At 44.1% G+C, this 23,260-nt stretch overlaps 1 protein-coding gene across 3 annotated transcripts in view; it reads left to right on the plus strand.

Annotated features, from left to right (window-relative positions):
* Positions 1–803: 803 nt before the first annotated feature.
* LOC110524227 (fibrillin-2) overlaps positions 804–23,260 on the plus strand; it is a 92,113-nt gene continuing 69,656 nt past the window's right edge. For 2 of the 3 annotated variants that reach the window (XM_036978001.2, XM_090235462.1), the window contains exons 1-6: positions 804–1,003; positions 2,945–3,263; positions 11,413–11,495; positions 13,054–13,167; positions 21,909–22,004; positions 22,118–22,213. In XM_036978001.2, coding sequence (XP_036833896.2) covers positions 3,079–3,263; positions 11,413–11,495; positions 13,054–13,167; positions 21,909–22,004; positions 22,118–22,213 — 574 coding nt within the window. In that variant the 5' untranslated portion in view covers positions 804–1,003; positions 2,945–3,078. The remainder of the gene's footprint in view (positions 1,004–2,944; positions 3,264–11,412; positions 11,496–13,053; positions 13,168–21,908; positions 22,005–22,117; positions 22,214–23,260) is intronic. The other variant, XM_036978000.2, reaches the window with a different exon arrangement.

A 23,260-nucleotide genomic window follows, 5' to 3' on the forward strand; every position in this document is an offset into this window, starting at 1 on the left:
GTATGATGTGAGTTTCAGCATTTTCATGCATTGTGTGAAGACAGTATTTTAAAACCAACTTACGAAACATGGTGAGGAGTGGTGAGGAGACTATTTTAGGGCAGTCCTGACAAACACTGCTTGCTGTGTTTTCCAAACCTGTTTCCTTAGACAAACAGGGGGTATCCGTCAACTCTGTAGGCCCCAACATTTGGGATGTGCTCAGCTGCTTCTCCAATATACCACCCAGATGGCAAGGCCCCCAGTTAATTTGGTCCACTTCCTATCAACAGTCACAGCAATGCATAAGGATACGTCAATCACTGCCCCGTGGGCTACTGCAATAAAAAGCAACGCTTTCTAAATAGAATGCGTAAACTTGTCACACAATATACATACAATATAGCAATAACATGTCATTTCAATTTGGTTTCAATGTAAATGTACTAAACTGCCTGTGATAAATGACATGGGGGGTCCACCGACTTTAAAGACATAATGATCTTATTCCATTTGATTGGAAATGTTCACAAATCACTTCCATGTGACAAAGTAATCAAAAACCACAAACTATACCAACCTTTTGGGGAGGTAAGGATGGAATTCTATACATAAACTAACCTGGCCAATAGGTTAGGTATCTTTTAACATGTTCCATAGGTTGAGGATTATTAGTAGACTAATTGCTTTCATCTAATTGACCATTTGCTTTATTAGACGTGACTTCATTACACCGGTATGAAGGAAAGTAGTTGGAAAACGATGTCAGAGGTTTGTCTGAATACTTGCCCACCCTTTATAACAGTGGAGTCTTACGGGAATGTGGGTTTGTCCTGTGGTCCGTTAGTAACCCCCCTCTCTGTGTGTCTTAAAAAAGCACCTCCCCTCTTCCAATCAGGGCAATTCCCTAACTTTTCTCTTCTTCTCACAAGGCTATAGTTCAATATCCCATTCTGGAGCACATATCTCATTTCAAATTTCGACTCAGGGCTCCTCGACTTCAAGGCACTGCAACAATTGTAAGGTATTGTGCTACTATTGATTTATGACACTGGTTATCAATAATTCACTATAACGTTGCATAGGCCTAGGGGTGTTTTACCCGAGTTGATAAATGTTTTGCATGCGTTATAAAGCAAAAGTAAGGTGCATTTACTTGCTTATTCAAAAGGTGAATGGTTGAAAGGAAATATAAAAACTGTTCCGGTTAGGATTGTTTTAGGAAAGGCTGCTACATCTGTTTTACCGGTATTTTTTTAGTGGCTGCTAAATTGTCATTAGCCGATTTACGAGCCGAGGTTCGTTGTACATTCTTTAGGAGTATTAATGCTTTTTTTGTGATATTTCACACAAGAAAGGTGTGGTTATAGCCTACTATCAAGCAATGTTACTGTATTACTTTGCAACTTTGTTTCAAGAGATTATACCTTTTGTCGTCCACTTCGAGGTCATGTTGCCGATTTTCTCCCATTCAAAAAGTTGCTGAGAAAATGCCTTCATTATAGTGCCAAAATGTTTAGCCCGTTGGATATTGTTAATTTCACTGTTCTATGTAGTTTTTTTCTGTCGTTTTATGGAACGCTTTTTTCATAGTTAATACAAAGGTGAATAAAGTTGCATATGCATTTTAACCGAATGACGTTTTATGTATATTTCTTGCGATGGAAACAGTTTACGGGTCATTTGACGTTTGAGTCGAGAAAGGTTGTACTGGGTTGTCACTAGTTACTACAGCCACAAAGTCAATATGTGCTTTTTGGTCTTAATTTTAAGACTAGGGTTAATCATAAGATTAGCAGGGTAGTTAAGGTTTTGACTAAGGTTAGGGTTAGTTTTAAAACCAGATTTTAAGAAGATAAATTGTATAAATGGGCGGGAATTATGACTTTGTGGCTGTGGTAATTAGTGACCTATCCATAGGTAATTGATCAGGCATTTTTCTTTGTTCGGTCTGGCGGATTGATCGCGCCCACATTGATTCCCTCTCATAGCCGTCTGTAAATGAAGACACTAACTTTTTCCCCCACTAAGGATGTCGTTGTAGCCTATCAAATTTGTGAAAGAGGAAAAAAATCGGAATACTTTCTATGTAGACTTTCTATGTAGACTTTCTAGTAGATGACTTTCTGTATATTACAAATTGGATTACACATGATGATAATACTTGCGTAAGGAATCTAAGGAAATGTGTATAATGATTTCTTGCTACAACATTTCAACATTATATTTTATGTAAAGCAAATTCAAGTTTGTTTGTCTGTGTGTGTGCTTGCTGTGTGTGTCTCTGTGAGTCTGAGAGAGAGAAAGAAAGAAAGGGGTGGAGGGAAGGAATGGAGAGTATTGTTACCAATAATTTATCACTCATCTACCATTACATTTGATTGGAGTCAGGGAGGGAGTCTATTTTTCTTCTCCTTTTCTTCCAATAACTGTCTTCCATTATTGAAGGGAAAATCTCTCCTTCCTGCTTTGTAACCCCCTGATGTGGGTTAAACTGTGGTTATATGTCACTGGGGGCCCATCATTCAGTCTTAAAGCTGACTTTTAATGAGAGAACTTGAACGTTGTTCTACTTAATATGTTCTAATGCAGTCAGAACAGACTTGTAAAAGTAAACGTCCAGGTAAGTTATTAGAAATTAATTTGATGTTGATGAGGAATAACTGAAGCCTTTCCAAATTTAAGAGCGAGAGGAGGGAGAAAGAGGGGTGGGGAGTTTGGGGAAAGGGGGGCACTCTAAATAAAACAGTTGACTTTTCAACAATTCACAATTAAAAATTCACAATTAAAAATACATTTCACTGTTATTTGGCACAGCAACCCGTTACTTTTTCTGCACACTTGAAACGGCACATATTCCACTCTAAGTACCTTTCCTGTAGCCCATACTCTTGTGTTGAGATGGTTGACATGTCTGCGGGAGGCCAAAAACCCTGATGTACGTTCCTGTGTCTGCCCCCTCCAGCCCCCCACCCTGGAGTGCATACTGGGACTGGGACAGGTCCACAGATACGTGAGTGTAACTCGTCAACTAAGAGGAAGCGACATCATCCAGTAGTCTTCAGCAGCAGGGCTACGCAGAAACACACAGAGCAGCTAATGGGAGCAGGGAAGCTGGCCCGGTTGCTGCTGGGATGGGCGGCCGTTTGCTGGGCCGCGGTCCACACAGCGTATGGCCAGGCAGGAGCGGGAGATGGAGGGTACCAAGCCAGCCGCTTCACGGGGAAGGTGGACGAGAGGGAGGTGCAGAGGGTTCGCCGGAGAGGCCAGGAGACACTCAGAGGGTAAGGAGTTTAGTTTCTGGAGTTCTCTGTTTGCTGAGTTTTGTTTAGGCAGGAACTGCAAATTCTTTATGTTGATTGACACAAAGAGCATTTGGGTGGTTGTCTGTCTTTGAGTTCAACCATACTGCTCCACTGAAACATGGTAATATAATTAGGTTTAGAATGTGGACAGTTGGACAATTAGTTTATGGCTAGCTTTCCCCATTGAGCTGTCTTGGCAACTCTTTCTTCCACTGCTGTGCTTCCTGGGCTAAGGCCAACATAGCCTTACTACAGCCAAATAATGCTGAATACATCATTGTTCTCCCAAAGACAGCACATGTTCGAAGCTAAAAGGTTGCTTGCAACACTGAGAGATACTTGAGTATTTACAGCAAAATGGCATTTTCATGTCAGAGTCTAGGGAAAGGGGTTGGGTCATTCATGAAGGTTTGTCGAGTGAACGCAATGACCCAAATCTAGGCAAGTAGGCATTCTGTTAGGCGTATTAGCTGGAGAACACAGCTGAAGACTGCAGGGGAAAGTTTATTAGCAAGACTGTTTTGAGCGAATCACTCGTAGTGGGGGTAAATGGGCAGTCAATTGGGAAATCACAAACGGGGGTGGTGTTCGAGTGTTTCAGTGGGGTGGATTATAGAAACCACAGAACCCTCCCTTCTTCTCCATCATCATCCCTACCGTCTCCCCTCAACCCCCCCTCCCCAATCTCCCTAGGGACTGGGTGGGATGTCTGTCAATGGAGGACGGCAAGCTTTTACTGTACGTTTCCTCCTTTTGGAAAAACAAAGGATGTTTTGTTGGGACGATTCTCAAATGTTTGCATCAGTTATTCCAATCAGTCTCTCATCTGTCCCTGCTTATGGCTCCCCTGCGCCCCAACGCGGGGAAGGGAGTATTCAGATCGTTCTGGGGGCCACGACAAGGGACATTTGTTTCACTTTCGCAGGTGACAAAACAACAGAACTCATGGCAGAGCGAAAAGGAGTGAAAGGGAGAGGGAAAGAGAGAGAGAGAGAGAGCTAAGCCATCATGGAATGAAATAGTATAACATTATAGTGCAGGACCTGGGTAGGGTAACGCACGCATAGGACTGACTTGCTGTTTTCTTAAATGTTCAGTAATGATTCACGCTGCACAGAACAAACAGACGTGTCTGCGTTGTCAGTCAGTGTGATTAATTTGGCAGCCATTGGACCTCTCTGCTGGACGTAAATGGATCCCCTGTATATCGGAGAGCCAAACAAGTCTCAATGGAGCCATTTTGTCTGTGAACCAGCTAGGCACAAGGCGACTTCAGGCCTGACCTGTGTCACATTCACTCTGTGGTTGACTTAGACACACGTAGTGGGCTGCTCTGGTCTGGCAATCTTATCCTCTGATCTACTCAGTGAAGCAGAACTGTGTTGCATGGTGTCAAGATTAGATTAGATATGAAATAATATTGCAGCGAATGCAACAGTTGCATAAACTCGTTCTGTTCCCATTAAACGATTGCCTTAGTTTTCATGGCGAGTAGCATACCCAGTGGACTTTTCCCATCATTTTATTCAACTCCACCATTGTTTATAGAGTAAAGTATTTGCACCCAACATATACAAATGATCCATGGTCCCCTCCCCACACAACATAATGACATGACATTGGAAAGTCTTCCATTACACATTCTGTACAGCATCAGATTCTCTCTGGGAGAAAGATTATGTTACTGGTGGTCTGTACAGCATCAGATTCTCTCTGGGAGAGAGATTATGTTACTGGTGGTCATTACACATTCTGTACAGCATCAGATTCTCTCTGGGAGAGAGATTATGTTACTGGTGGTCATTACACATTCTGTACAGCATCAGATTCTCTCTGGGAGAGAGATTATGTTAATGGTGGTCTGTACAGCATCAGATTCTCTCTGGGAGAGAGATTATGTTAATGGTGGTCTGTACAGCATCAGATTCTCTCTGGGAGAGAGATTATGTTAATGGTGGTCTGTACAGCATCAGATTCTCTCTGGGAGAGAGATTATGTTAATGGTGGTCATTACACATTCTGTACAGCATCAGATTCTCTCTGGGAGAGAGATTATGTTAATGGTGGTCATTACACATTCTGTACAGCATCAGATTCTCTCTGGGAGAGAGATTATGTTACTGGTGGTCATTACACATTCTGTACAGCATCAGATTCTCTCTGGGAGAAAGATTATGTTACTGGTGGTCTGTACAGCATCAGATTCTCTCTGGGAGAGAGATTATGTTACTGGTGGTCATTACACATTCTGTACAGCATCAGATTCTCTCTGGGAGAGAGATTATGTTACTGGTGGTCATTACACATTCTGTACAGCATCAGATTCTCTCTGGGAGAGAGATTATGTTAATGGTGGTCTGTACAGCATCAGATTCTCTCTGGGAGAGAGATTATGTTAATGGTGGTCTGTACAGCATTAGATTCTCTCTGGGAGAGAGATTATGTTAATGGTGGTCTGTACAGCATCAGATTCTCTCTGGGAGAGAGATTATGTTAATGGTGGTCATTACACATTCTGTACAGCATCAGATTCTCTCTGGGAGAGAGATTATGTTAATGGTGGTCATTACACATTCTGTACAGCATCAGATTCTCTCTGGGAGAGAGATTATGTTAATGGTGGTCATTACACATTCTGTACAGCATCAGATTCTCTCTGGGAGAGAGATTATGTTAATGGTGGTCTGTACAGCATCAGATTCTCTCTGGGAGAGAGATTATGTTAATGGTGGTCATTACACTTTGTTGTGTGAACACATACCAGGGTTTCAGACTCTACTGTTGCTGGTTTGTTGTTGGACTGGCTGATGTTGAGTGTGTCTGATTTATTGACTTCCTAGGCAGAGTGCAATTTGACGTCTACACATGGGTGGAATCTGATCATACCATGGGCCCGGGTCCTGGGACCTCCTCAATTACCTTGATACTATACTGTACAACCTGGGAGGCTCTGTAAAGTGGTGGGCTCTAGGTTGAGAGAGAGAGGGACGGGGGAGAGGGAGAGAGATGTGGGGCGAAGGAAAGTAAAATAAATAGTGAGTTTGTGGCTCATAACCAGCCATGCCAGAAAGAACGAACGAACGAAACAGCCTTTCAGGCAGGCTAATAAGGTCTCCTGCATGTGAAGAGGGAGGGAAGAGGTCCAGACTGGGACTTCTAGGCAGCCAAAACTCTGCTCAGGGGAGATGCTTTGGACGTTCACTCACTTGGTAGTCTTTCTCAAAGTAGAGAAGTGCATTCAGCCACCCAGGTTCCTTCCAAGGTAAATTGGATGGAGTACTTGCTCTCCCCAGAGGATTCCCTGGTACATGCCTAACCCATAAGAAAATAATTCCTATATTCTAGAATGTTCCGGTCGTTCTCTCCAATAAAGCTTTAGATACATCAGCTGGTATTTTGAAGAGGGGAAGAGGAAGGAAGGGCAAGCTCGCTAAGTCTGAGAGGAACATTTGGAATGTATGAAGGATGACCCATTTTGTTTTTTATGCATTAGAGTTCCTTTCATTTTTTATGTGTCTGCATTTTATGCATACATTCAGGCTAGACCTAAAAGACAGAACCTCCATTTCAGGGGGTACATGTGGCATGTGGTCGAGCTAATGTGGTTTAGATTTTTTGTCATCCTTGAAGAAAGAGGCAAAACAAGAAATCTATCCGCTCCATCTGCCCTAGGACACAATGTATGTATGGTTTTTTGTTTATGGAGTTGACGGGAGGGATTCAAGTTTCGCAACAACTCTGCCTATCGTTATAGTTTATCACATACATCGTAAGTTTGGCCATAATTCACATGGGCCTCATAAAAAAACTAAGAAAAAACTTGGACAATACACTTGATGGTTATTCTTACGGAGAACAATTATGCCCATTCGGACTTTGCTTGGCCCATGCAGACCGCCCTCCCTCGTCCTGCTCACTCTAAACCCACTAACCCAGAGAGTGAGAGGTATATACAGTACCAGTCAAAAGTTTGGACACACCTACTCATTCTGGGGTTTTTCTTTATTTGGCCTATTTTCTACATTGTAGAATAATAGTGAAGACATCAAAACGATTAAATAACATATATGGAATCACGTAGTAACAAAAAACGTGTAGCCACCCAACTTTTCACACTCTTGGCATTCTCTCAACCAGCTTAATGAGGTAGTCACCTGGAATGCATTTCAATTAACAGGTGCCTTGTTAAAAGTGAATACAGAAGATAGTCATATTTGGTAAAAGACCAAATCCATATTATGGCAAGAACATCTCAAATAAGCAAAGAGAAGCGACAGTCCATCATTACTTTTAAGACATTAAGATCAGTCAATATGGAAAATTTCAAGAACTTTGAAAGATTCTTCAAGTGCAGTCGCAAAAACCATCAAGCACTGTGATGAAACTGGCTCTCATGAGGACTGCCACAGGAAAGGAAGACCCAGAGTTACCTCTGCTGCTGATGACAAGTTCATCAGAGTTACCAGCCTCAGAAATCGGCAATTAACTGCACCTCAGATTGCAGCCCAAATAAATGCTTCACAGAGTTCAAGTAATAGATACATCTCAACATTAACTGTTCAGAGACGACAGGCCTTCATGGTCAAATTGCTGCAAAGAAACCACTACTAAAGGACACAATAATAAGAAGAGACTTGCTTGGGCCAAGAAACACGAGCAATGGACATTAGACCGGTGGAATTCTGTCCTTTGGTCTGATGAGTCCAAATTTGTCCAATTGCTGTGTCTTTGTGAGTCGCAGAGTAGGTGAACGGATGGTCTCCGCATGTGTGGTCCCAACGTGAAGCATGGAGGAGGAGGTGTGATGGTGTGTGGTGCTTTGCTGCTGACACTGTCTGTGATTTATTTAGAATTCAAGGCACCCTTAACCAGCATGGATACCACAGCATTCTGCAGCGATACGCCATCCCATCTGGTTTTCGCTTAGTGAGACTATCATTTGTTTTTCAACAGGACAATGACCCAAAACACACCTCCAAGCTGTGTAAGGGCTATTTGACCAAGAAGGAGATTGACGGAGTGCTGCATCAGATGACCTGGCCCCAACAATCACCCGACCTCAACCCAATTGAGATGGTTTGGGATGAGTTGGACCGCAGAGTGAAGGAAAAGCAGCCAACAAGTGCTCAGCATATGTCGGAACTAATTCAAGACTGTTGGAAAAGCATTCCAGGTGACTCCCTCATGAAGCTGGTTGAGAGAATGCCAAGAGTGTTCAAAGCTGTCATGAAAGCAAAGGGTGGCTACTTTGAAGAATCTCAAATATAAAATATATTTAGATTTGTTTAACACTTGTTTGGATACTACATGATTCCATATGTATTATTTCATAGTTTTGATGTCTTCACTATTATTCTACAATGTCGAAAATAGTAATAAAAAGAAAGAAAGAAAAACACTTGAATGAATAGGTGGGCACAAACATTTGACTGCTACTGTATCTCAGCCCCCTTTTACACCAGTACAGTATGAGCTCAGGGTTCAAATTAGTCAAGTGAGAGAATCAGGCCATCTTTAGATAAGAAAAAAACGTTCTCAGGCGTTTTTAGAATTAACACTAAAGCAGGCCAAACAACTTCCCAGAGTTATGAAGATGAACTCAGTGAATCCTATCAGCTCCAGATCTAACAAAGAAGCAAGTCCAAATATCTTAGGGCAGAAAAGGGTAGCAATCTACCGACAGGGTCAAATGCCAGTGAGCTGACCTCTGACCTTTAGAAGGGTTTGTAGCCCCCATCCCCCTTTCCCAGTTGGATTACCTCCTCCAACTGACCTAAAGTTGTCCTGGCCTGAAATCCAGTCTGTGGTCTTTACAGCCCCCAATCGGCCCAGCTAATTTCCCACTAGTCCCAGCATGGCCCCTTCTGTGCCTCTGAACTGTCTGGCTCTGACCTTCTGTTCCCCTGGAATCCTCCATGTGAAGAGCCTCTGGGCACTCTGTCTCATAACTGTTGAGTTTGCACTTTCTAGCCAGGAGCCTGTGGCCCCCAGAAGCTCTCTAGATTATATGTTGGTCTGTAAGATCAAAGGACTGAGAAAAAAGTCTGAAGATCTGGTCCGTTTGAGGTTCTGTCGTGTCTTTCACCATCTTACACTATTAAACAAGAGGGAACGTCCTAGAGAACACAGACGCAATGAAATGTTTCTTCTGAAAGCCTTTGAGCTCTAAGCCTTTGGAAAACACCAGGGTGAAGGTATTTGCCTAACAGTTGGGCTCTGAAAGTATTTCACTAGGGTTATACCAAGTCCCATTTGACCTTATTGACAGCAACTTTTCCAGTTCCATAGCTGCTGTATCGGAAATCTAGAACAATCTCTCAATCTAAACCAAGGGTTTTTTAGGTCACAATAGAATGTGCTTTTGTTTTGGGGTTTTAATAGTTCTCCTGGCTACTGTGCTGTGTGCAGTCATCTTTGTTTTATCACTATTAATTAATTATAATGAGAGTGCTATGGGCCAAGAGGCTACATCAAAGACTTCAGCCAGCTAATCCTCTTTAAATTGAGTGCTGAAAACAGCATGACGTTTCAATATTGAGGCAAATCCCAAGGGCTGAACTTCTCTGTACTCTCCTCCTGTAAGGAGGCCGGGGTTAGCCTGAAGGAGAGCGCAGGAACAACAAACCCAGCCAAACCGATATGTGTGGGATTACTGGGTTGACCCTGGTTTGGCTGGGCCATGTTGTCAATTGGCATATCCAGGTTTCAATGAGCGGAGGAATTGCTAACCTGTGTAGAGAGATGATTGACTGTGGCATGCAAGCAGTTTTGCCGCATTAATTGTTGGAATGTTGCGCTCTTGCGCTGTTCGTGTATGTCAAAACAGCATTTTTCAAGCCCCCTCAAGATTTGTGTAGGCCTATGACCCAGAAGTGCAGCCCCTCATGGGTTCGCCTCTGGTTGCTAGTGTTGCCCCTTTCTCTGTTTCCATATCTGCTGCTCTGTTTTCTGCTCCCTCCTCCTCCTCCATCTCCTTAACATAAACCTGTTTTCCTTTACCTCCTACTGATCCCTCGTCCCCGTCCCTAAATTCTGTATTTTCTTACCTCCTAACCTTTATTTCATTACATCTCTCCTTTCCCCTCCTTTCCTCTTCAATCTCTCTCTCTTTCTATCTCTATCTCTTTTTTCTCTTCCTCACTCTTTCTCCCTTACCCTTTCCATTCCCCCTTCTATTTTCTTGCTCTCTCTCCCTCCCTCGCTCTCTCTTTCTCCCACCCTCCCTCATTTTCTGTGTTTGTGCCATCTGGTAATGCTGTTGGAGGTGTGCTCTCCTTTCTGTTGTCCTAACGATCCAAACTACAGCTGCTCTAGTCTGTTCCCAGGTGACTGACAGACACCGGTTAATGTCTAGAAAGGAAGAGGAGGCGGACAATCATCTTGTGTTGCATGAAGGAAAAGTAGATGTTCCCTTAGTTATGGATGCATCTAGAACAGCCCTAATCCACCTTTTTGCTGAGATTCAGTTTACTATAGCTCTCTGTGAATTCCACCCCCTGGTTATAATATTGTCCTACAGTGTTGGATGAATTCCAAAGGGAAATGCACTGTATACACTACAGTCTTGCCCTTTCATTCGACTCTCTGACTGAGGTCTGAGTCACTACCTCCATAAGGTAGTTAGAGTACTTGAGGCCAGGTCCGTTGTGTGTGGATGTGATTGGAATGGTCCCTCAGGGGGATGTTGTAGCTAATCTGGAAGATCAGTAAGTCGCTCCCTGAGCTGTTCGATGACTCGTATATGTGTCAGTGATCAGGGCAGCTTCCTGTCCAGTCACTTTTTTTTAAGCCTCCCGATCAATCAGCAGGCAGAACCTGGACTCCAGGAGGTGCAGGACTTTAGCCAGAAGAGCAGAGACCAGGGAGGCTTAGAGAAAGGGGTTTATATATATCTGCTGTTTCTTGGGAAGTTTACATTGAGTATGTCTAAAAACAAACTGGTATTTTCGTGTCAGCCATACAAGAAATGCCTACCGTCAACGTTGGAGCTGTTTAGAATGAAAGCAAAGGTCGCCAGGGTCTGTGAGCGCTTGGAAAATAACTCATGCCCATGTGTGTTTGCTGAAGGATTTTATTAAATTATATTGGGGCTCTGTTGAGTACTGAGTTTGTTTTCCCTGTCTTGCAGGCCCAATGTGTGTGGCTCTCGCTTCCACTCCTACTGTTGCCCTGGCTGGAAGACTCTGCCTGGAGGGAACCAGTGTATTGTCCGTAAGTACCGAGACATTATGGTCACAATACCTATAAACTGAAAGTCAGGTTGCCTCTGCACTGATAGTCTATAAAACCCCTGTATGAATCAAATGAATCATATCAAATAGAGCTTTCCACAAACTTATCAGAAAGTGCTTAACCTGTCTAGGACTGGGGTTCCGCTACATACAAGTATTAGACACCATTTTAAAGATCAAATTATCATTAATCCAACCACCGTGACCGATTTCAAAAAAGCTTTTCGGCGAAAGCAGAACATATCATTATGTTAGGTCTGCAACTAGTCACAGAAGGCATACAGCGATTTTCCAACCAAAGAGAGGACTCACAAAAAGCAGAAATATTGATAAAATTGATCACTAACCTTTGATATTCTTCATCAGAATACATGTATGTTTTGTTCGATCAAGTTCATATTTATATCCAAAAACCTCAGTTTACATTTGGCTTTGCCTCCAAAACATCCCGTGAATTTGCACAGAGCCACATCAAATCACAGAAATACTCATAATAAGAATGTATAAAAGATACAAGTGTTATTCACAGATTTAAAGATATACTTCTCCTTAATGCAACCGCTGTCAGATTTTTTAAAAACTTTGCGGAAAAAGCAAACCATGCAAAGTCTGAGTACGGCGCTCAGAGACCAACACAACCCAAGAAGATATCCGCCAGTCAGAAATAGCATTATAAATATTCACTTACCTTTGATGGTCTTCGTCAGAATGCACTCCCAGGAATCCCAGTTCCACAATATATGTTTGATTTGTTCCATAAAGTCCATCATTTCTGTCCAAATTCCTCCTTGTTGTTCGCGCGTTCAGTACACAATCTAAACTCACGACGCGCGGGCAGGTCCAGGCAAAAGTTCAGACGAAAAGTCATAGTACAGTCTGTAGAAACATGTCAAACGAAGTATAGAATCAATCTTTAGGATGTTTTTAACATAAATATTCAATAATGTCCCAACCGGAGAATTCCTTTATCTGTAGAAAAGCACTGGAACAGAGCTCGCTCTCACGTGAACGAGCGTCACGAGCTCAAAGCATTCTGCCAGACCTCTGAATCATTCCCCTCTCATTCGGGCCCACTTCACAGTAGAAGCATCAGACAAGGTTCTAACGACTGTTGACATATAGTGGAAGCCTTAGGAAGTGCAACATGACCCATATCCCACTGTATCTTCAATAGGGAATGAGTTGAAAAACGACCAACCTCAGATTTCCCACTTCCTGGTTGGATTTTTGTCTCGGGTTTTTGCCTGCCATATGAGTTCTGTTATACTCACAGACATCATTCAAATAGTTTTAGAAACTTCAGAGTGTTTTCTATCCAAATCTGCATATATTAGCAACTGGGACTGAGTAGCAAGCAGTTTACTCTGGGCACGCTTTTCATCCAAACGTGAAAATGTTGCCCCCTATCCATAACAAGTTAACAGAAATCTGTGTGCAAAGAGTAGGCCAAGAGGAGAGCTCAGTCTATCCTCTTTTGGCTGGCTAGGCCAAAGTTAATCTAGAAATACATTTGACTTCTCTTCTATCTCTCCTCCCAGCGATCTGCCGTAACTCGTGCGGTGATGGCTTCTGTTCCAGACCCAACATGTGCACCTGCGGCAGTGGCCAGCTCTCCCCCAGCTGTGGGGCCGGAGCCGGAGCCGGAGCCGGAAGTGAGTCCTAACACCCAGCACCCTACATCCCTGAACCCCACTCCCAGCAACCACCAAAATACACCCCAAACACCACCCAATACACCCCAACACCACCCAATACAACCTAACACACACAATGGACCACCACAGCTATAGACACTCTACAGATCAGACATCCATGTTGGCACCACCAAATGTTCCTTAACAATATCCCACTGGACACAGACGACAATTCAACGTCATTTCATTAAAGTGACGTGGAAACAACGTTGATTCAACCAGTGTGTGCCCAGTGGGACTGTTCCCATTTGCCTAGTTAACTCTGTATATCCATGGCTTTGCCTGTCTGGCCAGACCTCCCCCCAGAGGGCTATAACATGTCAGGGTAATGCTGCCTCAGAGACAGCGTGGCCTGGTTGACAGCCTCCAGCCGCTCCAGACTCAGCCTCCAGGTCAAAGGGTTTGGGAGGATTAATGCACATGCCTGGGGCTCCTAGCCTAGCCCACTAGGCTAGGAACAGTTTTACAGCACTTACTGAGTGTGTGTAGCATGCTCACCTGCTTGGCTGGGCGGGGGCTGACTCATCAATCACGCCTAGCCCTTTCAGGCCCCCGTACACACACACTGAGTACTGAGTGTGGGCCGGCCCATCTGGCCCTGAGGTGTGAAACAGGATCTACTCCACAGTCCACACACACTGGTCGAACGCCCCAGAGAGGCCAGACGCCAGCTTTATGTGCTGGGAAAACAGTTCCCAAAACCGGGGTCTGAGCGGCTAACGTCCCCCCATAGGCTGAACGTTGGAGACAGGCCTAGTGATGGGAAACGGTATGAAACAGTATGAAGTCATTTCCCTTAGCGAGAGAGAGAGAGAGAGGAGCTGGAGGCAGGAGCTTCCCATAGAGCTGTAGCGAACTGATTGTCACACTCACCGCTACTGCTCTCTTACAGGGGATTTATGGCCTTTTTACACACCTACCTTACAGTATTGGGATTTTCCAGGTCTGGTGTTTGTTTTGTCCCGTTTTTTCTATTCTAAACTAATAATTGTATTGTTCCGTTTCAACCTTCTTGGCAAACGGGCCAGAAATGTTGTAGTTCAACACTGAGTTGTGTCTATCATTAAAGACCGTTCTCTCTTTCTGGCCTTCTGGAAGATGTAATGGGGTCAAGGGTCACGCAGGTTAATAACTGCCAAGATTAAACATGGCATAAATACACCCATCAGCCAGCTCTGGGAAATGACTCTAACAAAGCGGTTGCACCTTTCATACAGGTTTCATTCATACAGGTCAGCGGTCTAGTGCCGGGGAGTTTCTGTCCAACAAAGCTATGTTTGATCCATCCTATAACGACCGGTAGACGCATTAAAACCTGGTCTGTCTAGATCAATCCTCCATATGTTCTGATACTGTAGATTGAGCTGGGATTTCACTGGGGGTGTTCAGTTTTCACATGGTTCTCAGTGCTTGAATTTAGTTGGACCACAGAAAGCTTTAGACACCTACTACAGTAATTTGCAGGCCTTTTTAAAGGTCCAATTTTTTTATCTCAATATCGAATCATTTCTGGGTAACAATTAAGTACCTTACTGTCATTGTTTTTTTTTTTGTAAAATGGTCAAAAATGTACAAAATGTGTTTCTTAGCAGAAGCTATTTCTCAAGCAATAATTTTGCTAGGATTTCCGTGGGAGTGGTCTATAGTGTGTGGCCTAATTGGAGGAGCCTAATGGGAGGGATTTGTAACCAGAAAACAAGCTGTTATTGGCATAATAGAGGAAAAATATCTTTGTTAGTGGTCTATTAACTTATACTGCCTGGTGATGTCATCAGGCGGTCCAAAGCCCCACCCATGCAAAACAGGCAGAAATTTCAGGCAGACTTTTCAAACAGCTCTTACACTGAAAGGACATTATCATAACTCACAATTTAACAGTATTATTCCAACCTCATAGTGTGGAAATATGTATAAAACACAGCAAATCACGTTTTTGAATGCATTTCCCCTTTAAGTGAGATGCAATACCGCTTTGGGTGACTCTACAGACTAATGTACTGCAGTTGACAAGCTTAAAACTAAATGGAGACCTGTTTTGAAGTACTGTCAATTTCCCTTCCCTTAATTACACCCGGTCTCTTGAAATGTAGTCATTGGTCAGGTTATTGATAGCACTTTTATGTCTCAGAGGCCACATCTGGAATGTAGAGGTCGGAACAACTTGGAAGAAATCAGCAGCATGTTTTTGGTCAAGCTCTTTATAAACTCAGAAAGACCCTGTCTTTCAAAGATAATTTGTAAAAATCCAAATAACTTCACAGATCTTCATTGTAAAGGGTTCAAACACTGTTTCCCATGCTTGTTCAATGAACCATAAACAATTAATGATCATGCACCTGTTAAACGGTCATTAAGACACTAACAGCTTACAGACGGTAGGCAATTAAGGTCACAGTTATGAAAACTTAGGGCACTATAAAGAGGCCTTTATACTGACTCTGAAAAACACCAAAAGAAAGATGCCAGGGTCCCTGTTCTTCTGCGTGAATGTGCCTTAGGGATGCTGCAAGGAGGCATGAGGACTGCAGATCAGGCCAGGGCAATATATTGCAATGTCCGTACTGCCTAAGACTACAGGGAGACAGGACGGCCAGCTGATCATCTTCGCAGTGGCAGACCACGTGTAATAACACCTGCACAGGATCGGTACATCCGAACATCACACCTGCGGGACAGGTACAGGATGGCAACAACTGCCCGAGTTACACCAGGAACGCACAATCCCTCCATCAGTGCTCAGACTGTCCGCAATAGGCTGAGAGAGGCTGGACTGAGGGCTTGTAGGCCTGTTGTAAGGCAGGTTCTCACCAGACATCACCGGCAACAACGTTGCCTATGGGCACAAACCCACAGTTGCTGGACCAGACAGGACTGGCAAAAAGTGCTCTTCACTGACAAGTCACGGTTTTGTCTCACCAGGGGTGATGGTCGGATTCTTGTTTATCGTCGAAGGAATGAGCATTACACTGAGGCCTGTACTCTGGAGCAGGATTGATTTGGAGGTGGAGGGTCCGTCATGGTCTGGGGTGGTGTGTCACAGCATCATCGGACTGAGCTTGTTGTCATTGCAGGCAATCTCAACGTTGTGCGTTACAGGGAAGACATCCTCCTCCCTCATGTGGTACCCTTCCTGCAGGCTCATCCTGACATGACCCTCCAGCATGGCAATGCCACCAGCCATACTGCTCGTTCTGTGCATGAATGTCAATGTTCTGCCATGGCCAGCGAAGAGCCCGGATCTCAATCCCATTGAGCATGTCTGGGACCTGTTGGATCGGAGGGTGAGGGCTAGGCCCATTCCCCCCCAGAAATGTCCAGGAACTTGCAGGTGCCTTGGTGGAAGAGTGGGGTAACATCTCACAGCAATAACTGGCAAATCTGGTGCAGTCCATGAGGAGGAGATGCACTGCAGTACTTAATGCACCGTTACCCCACTCTTAATGCACTGTTACCCCACTCTTAATGCACTGTTACTGTTAATTTTGACCCCCCCCCCCCTCCCCCTTTGTTCAGGGACACATTATTCAATTTCTGTGGAACTTGTTCAGTTTATGTCTCCGTTGTTGAATCTTGTTATGCTCATACAAATATTGACACATGTTAAGTTTGCTGAAAATAAACTCAGTTGACAGTGAGAGGATGTTTCTTTTTTTGCTGAGTTTATCCACGTACTATAGGTGTGTGGCTGTGTGTTCATGTCCAGGCATCGCATTTTTTGATCCTTTATTTATTAAGGAAATCCTATTGAGATTACCCATCTCGTATTCAAGGGAGACCTGTTGCTTATCGTTATTTTTATGTGCATTTATTTAACCTTTATTTAACTAGGCGAGTCAGGTAAGAACAAATTCTTAGTTACAATAAAGGCCTCCTGCGGGGTTGGGGGCTGGGATTAAAAATAAATATAAATTACATAAAAATATAGGACAAAACACACATCACGACAAGAGAGACAACACAACAGTACATAAAGAGAGCACTTTGTTTCGACATGGTTCCGGACAAATCAATTAATGTAGGCAATATAAAGGACTATTGACCAATAGATCTGCTTTGCTGTGCCCAGGATCAGTCCAGTCATCTCAGACCTCTTCCCATAACTATAATTACCCTCTAATGTCTGTGAACGCTACCTCAGAGTCCCTCGGAAACAGCTGTCAACTAACGGGGTCCATACAGGCTCAGCACAGCTCAACTCTGGGAAAGTGGTATTATATACAGTGCCTTGCGAAAGTATTCGGCCCCCTTGAACTTTGCGACCTTTTGCCACATTTCAGGCTTCAAACATAAAGATATAAAACTGTATTTTTTGTGAAGAATCAACAACAAGTGGGACACAATCATGAAGTGGAACGACATTTATTGGATATTTCAAACTTTTTTAACAAGTCAAAAACTGAACAATTGGGCGTGCAAAATTATTCAGCCTCCTTAAGTTAATACTTTGTAGCGCCACCTTTTGCTGTGATTACAGCTGTAAGTCGCTTGGGGTATGTCTCTATCAGTTTTGCACATCGAGAGACTGAAAGTTTTTCCCATTCCTCCTTGCAAAACAGCTCGAGCTCAGTGAGGTTGGATGGAGAGCATTTGTGAACAGCAGTTTTCAGTTCTTTCCACAGATTCTCGATTGGATTCAGGTCTGGACTTTGACTTGGCCATTCTAACACCTGGATATGTTTATTTTTGAACCATTCCATTGTAGATTTTGCTTTATGTTTTGGATCATTGTCTTGTTGGAAGACAAATCTCCATCCCAGTCTCAGGTCTTTTGCAGACTCCATCAGGTTTTCTTCCAGAATGGTCCTGTATTTGGCTCCATCCATCTTCCCATCAATTTTAACCCTCTTCCCTGTCCCTGCTGAAGAAAAGCAGGCCCAAACCATGATGCTGCCACCACCATGTTTGACAGTGGGGATGGTGTGTTCAGGGTGATGAGCTGTGTTGCTTTTACGCCAAACATAACGTCTTGCATTGTTGCCAAAAAGTTCAATTTTGGTTTCATCTGACCAGAGCACCTTCTTCCACATGTTTGGTGTGTCTCCCAGGTGGCTTGTGGCAAACTTTAAACTACACTTTTTATGGATATCTTTAAGAAATGGCTTTCTTCTTGCCACTCTTCCATAAAGGCCAGATTTGTGCAATATACGACTGATTGTTGTCCTATGGACAGAGTCTCCCACCTCAGCTGTAGATCTCTGCAGTTCATCCAGAGTGATCATGGGCCTCTTGGCTGCATCTCTGATCAGTCTTCTCCTTGTATGAGCTGAAAGTTTAGAGGGACGGCCAGGTCTTGGTAGATTTGCAGTGGTCTGATACTCCTTCCATTTCAATATTATCGCTTGCACAGTGCTCCTTGGGATGTTTAAAGCTTGGGAAATCTTTTTGTATCCAAATCCGGCTTTAAACTTCTTCACAACAGTATCTCGGACCTGCCTGGTGTGTTCCTTGTTCTTCATGATGCTCTCTGCGCTTTTAACGGACCTCTGAGACTATCACAGTGCAGGTGCATTTATACGGAGACTTGATTTCACACAGGTGGATTGTATTTATCATCATTAGTCATTTAGGTCAACATTGGATCATTCAGAGATCCTCACTGAACTTCTGGAGAGAGTTTGCTGCACTGAAAGTAAAGGGGCTGAATAATTTTGCACGCCCAATTTTTCAGTTTTTGATTTGTTAAAAAAGTTTGAAATATCCAATAAATGTTGTTCCACTTCATGATTGTGTCCCACTTGTTGTTGATTCTTCACAAAAAAATACAGTTTTATATCTTTATGTTTGAAGCCTGAAATGTGGCAAAAGGTCGCAAGGTTCAAGGGGGCCGAATACTTTCGCAAGGCACTGTACCTGTAGATCTGTGACACAGACCGAAGAGCCCCAGAAAAAAAGCTTTGGCTTCCATTCTTGGAAATCCTAATCGCTGCCACAGTTAATTTATTCTGGATTCCTAGCACAGATTAATCCACAGATTTAGCTCTGGCATAAAATGTTATTTCAATGGAGATTCTCCATTGAGCATGCTTTTTATTCCAGAACTAGGCTTAATCTGTATCTGGAAAACCAGCCCTATTTGATGTAACTTTACTAATCAGATGTGTTTGCTGAAGTTCGTAACTGAAAGACAGAAATGTGAATCAGCCAAACTCACCAGACTACACTCTTACATAAGCCAAATTGATTTGAAATGACGATGAAAAACGTGATGCTGTGAATCGTTTCAGACACGGTTCATCAAAGTCTCAGCACCAGCCTGTGTATTTCACAGTATGACATCTCCATAGTGAACCTGACGTTGACATGTCACTGATTCCAGGAGCTGTGTATAAGCCAGTACAGAACAGAACACAGCCATAAAGTCCCTCAGTGTTCCAACCCCACCACCACTAGTTTACCTCCCGTCAAAAAAACAAAAAAAAACTCACAGATGTGGAGGATGCAGGCCGACCCACAGGGCAGCCACACAGAGGTGCACTGTGATTCATGTTCTGTGGGACCCCAACCTCCTGCACGTGTGGCATTCTAGGCACCGGTCACAGGAATGTACCATCTCTCCTCATCTGGGGGTGGGGGTAGCTGGTCTAGCCTGTGAGATCATTCCCCCTTCCACCCCCTCTATTTCCACCAACCCCCCATTACAGAGAAAACACATGAACCCCTTCAACCCTAAACGTGCTGTAACACAAAAGTTCTGTAAACTGAGTCTACAGCCATGTCTGATGTTCTTCCAATCCCCCCCTCGCCCCTCCCTTTGTGACCTATTTAGAATATTTTTTCTGGAACGGATGAGAGACATTTGAAAAATTGACGAATTCTCCTGAGCTGAAACGTTTGCATGATTATGTCATGAAAAATTGTGGGGGGAAAATTGTGTCCTCGCTAGTTGTTTTCCCCCTTGCAGTGCATCGAGGTTCGGCGCTGCAATCAGTCAATAGAGTCATTTTTCATGTTTCATTTCCCTGTTGGCCTTAGAGATTAGCCTGAATGCTGTGGGAGTTAAACGATATGGCCCACTGCCCTGGAGCTCTGAGTTGAGCTGAGGTTGAGTCTGGGGAGAAAAGATCGGTCTTCCCCATGCCGTGCAGACCTGTACAGAAACTCATAAACCTCTTGTCCAAAGGCATTCACGCTAATCCATCACTAAGTGTCTGCACGAGACGCTAGCCAGGCCTAGAGTCAGACTGGGCGTTAGCTAGGTTTGCTGTGCACAGTCAGTCAGAATGGTACTACTGGGTCATTTACAGTAACTGAAAGTTCTAGAAAAACTGAATAGGCGAAGAAGGGGTCCAGGAAATCCAGTCATGCTGTATCCCCTCGCCACCTCATGAATCACAGCCTGTAGAGAAAGAGGGATGAATTACAGTAATTAAAGATGGCAGCAAGATAGAGAGATGAATTACAGTAATTAAAGATGGCAGCAAGAGAGAAAGAGAGATGAATTACAGTAATGAAAGATTGCAGCAAGATAGAGAGATGAATTACAGTAATTAAAGATGGCAGCAAGCTAGAGAAAGAGATGAATGAGAGTAATTAAAGATGGCAGCAAGCTAGAGAAAGAGATGAATGACAGTAATTAAAGATGGTAGCAAGATAGGGAGAAGGGTGTTCCAACTTCCAATCAACGGCTTGCATGGGCATCATGTACCGTTCTACCCAGGCTGAGTAGAAACATAGGCATCTGCCAGAATCAATTACTGTGGAAGTAGTCTCATGAAATGTTCTGCGTTTTTAGGGAGACTGACTAAGCCCTCTCATTTTACCACTCTGCTATGGGCTGGTCTCTGCTGTAGGCTGGCTGGTCTCGGCTGTAGGCTGGCTGGTCTCGGCTGTAGGCTGGCTGGTCTCTGCTGTAGGCTGGCTGGTCTCGGCTGTAGGCTGGCTGGTCTCGGCTGTAGGCTGGCTGGTCTCGGCTGTAGGCTGCCTGGTCTCGGCTGTAGGCTGCCTGGTCTCTGCTGTAGGCTGCCTGGTCTCTGCTGTAGGCTGCCTGGTCTCTGTCAGATCTGGTTGGATAGAGCATCTCCCCACTTCCCCCCGAATATACTGAGTGTCTCTGTATGTCTATCTGTCTGTCTCGGAAAGGCTCTGTCTGTCTGTCTGTCTCTCTGTCTGTGGAAAGCTTGCTGCTTAGAGTTCTAAGAATGCTGCTCCGCCAGGATTGAAGCTTTCTGATCTCAGCACATTCCCATCTATAGGACACAGCTGGCTCAACTTATAGCCTTCACGGTCTGTTTGATTAAACTGCGTCCTGGGCCTTGTGTGGCAGTACAGTTCTCAACAATAGACTAATACAATTAGGTCTACACAAATACAGCCCAGACGTTTCTGTTGCAGTCGAGCGCGCTACAAAACTGTAATAGTGAAAAGTGAGTGATATAGTTGAGTTAAACTAAAAAGCTGTCACAGCCCAAATACCAGTATGTAAAAGACAGTCAGGACCCAAGTGTCACTGCCAGGCATTGGGCTAACTGTTAGTGATACGGGATCCTTGTTACACAAATATGGAGTTGAACTGTAATGATGTTCCAAGTTAAACCGAGCACCTGAGGTGTTGAAGTTACCTTTGGAGGTCATTGTGTGTGTGTGTGTGTGTGTGTGTGTGTGTGTGTGTGTGTGTGACCAGCTGGTTGAGTTGAGGTTCTTGGCTAGCAGTAGCAAGTTTTCCCCGGCTGCGTTTGTTGACCCCTGTATGTGTCCCACAGTGCAGAGCTGTAATGTCAGGTGTATGAACGGAGGCAGCTGCCAAGAGGACTCCTGCTCCTGTCAGAAAGGCTACACCGGCAACCACTGTGGACAGCGTGAGTATCTACCTCACTTTGAACACCGCACTCCCCCGGCTATCGTGTGTGTGTGTGTTTCTGTCCGGCTGTATCAGAACCCTAACACGCCTCTTCCCCTCTCCTCTCTGTAGCTGTGTGTGAGAATGGTTGCCAGAACGGCGGGCGCTGCATTGGGCCCAACAGATGTGCCTGTGTCTACGGCTTCACTGGGCCGCAGTGCGAGAGAGGTAAGAGCCTTCCCAGTCATCCCACTTCACCCCTACTGTAAAACCCACAGGTCTGCTCATAGACGGTTTACATTATCAACACAGGATCCTGGCTCATCCCATAAACCCTGTGTCTGCTCACAGGCTGGATATGTAGAGCGATTCAACGACTCTTGGAGAATACATTGAAGTTGACAGAGGAATGTTTCTTGATATTTAGTGTTCACAACCAAAGTGTTTGAAGTGTATATAGGGATGGGCAACTCCAGTGTAGATCAGTGTTTCCCAACTCCGGTCCTCCAGTACCCCCAACAGCACATATTTTAGTTGTCGCACCCGTCAAAAAGAAACCTGATTCAACTCAGGTGTGCGTGTCAGGGGCAACAACATAATCCTGTGCTGTTGGGGGTAGTGAAGGAGCGGAGTTGGGAAACACGGCTGTAGGACTATAACTGAAACACGTTGTTTTTTTAACACTAAAGAAGCCGCCTATCGACCTCCATTGGTTCTTTTTAAGAGTTGATGAAAACCTCGAACAGAAAGAGACATTATCACAACAGTGCCTGGGACTCTGATGAGAGACGCCACACAATCATGTGGCGACACAGACTGCCCCCCCCCCCCCCCCCCCCCCCCCCGCTTTATCACAACACACCCACCAGTGCTGTGGAAGATAGTGAGCCAGGACCTTTAGAGGCTTTGATCTACTGCATATATGAGCTTCATATCAGTCTAGACATAGTGTGACTGCATACAGTAAGTGCACACATACAGACACCGTGGGGGTCTGTCTCCCTAGACTTGACCATTGACTGTAATCTGGTTGTCTAATTTTGTGGATAGTGGACTCCCTTCTGTGGAGGCTAAAGCTAAGATGAATGGTTAGGAAGAGGTAAGGCTATGGGGCTATGTGTCACTGGGGGTGTGTCTCAGTAGGGTCTGGATCAATGCCATTTCAATTCAGTCAATTCTGGAAGTGAGCTGCAATTCCAATTCATGAGTCAAAAGATCCTCAGAAAAAGGGATCTACGTTTGTCAATTTAATGAATTGGATTTCAGCTCGTCCCC

This window comes from Oncorhynchus mykiss, chromosome 5, assembly GCF_057628025.1.
Source record: "Oncorhynchus mykiss isolate SJ-2025 chromosome 5, ASM5762802v1, whole genome shotgun sequence".
NCBI lineage: Eukaryota > Metazoa > Chordata > Actinopteri > Salmoniformes > Salmonidae > Oncorhynchus > Oncorhynchus mykiss.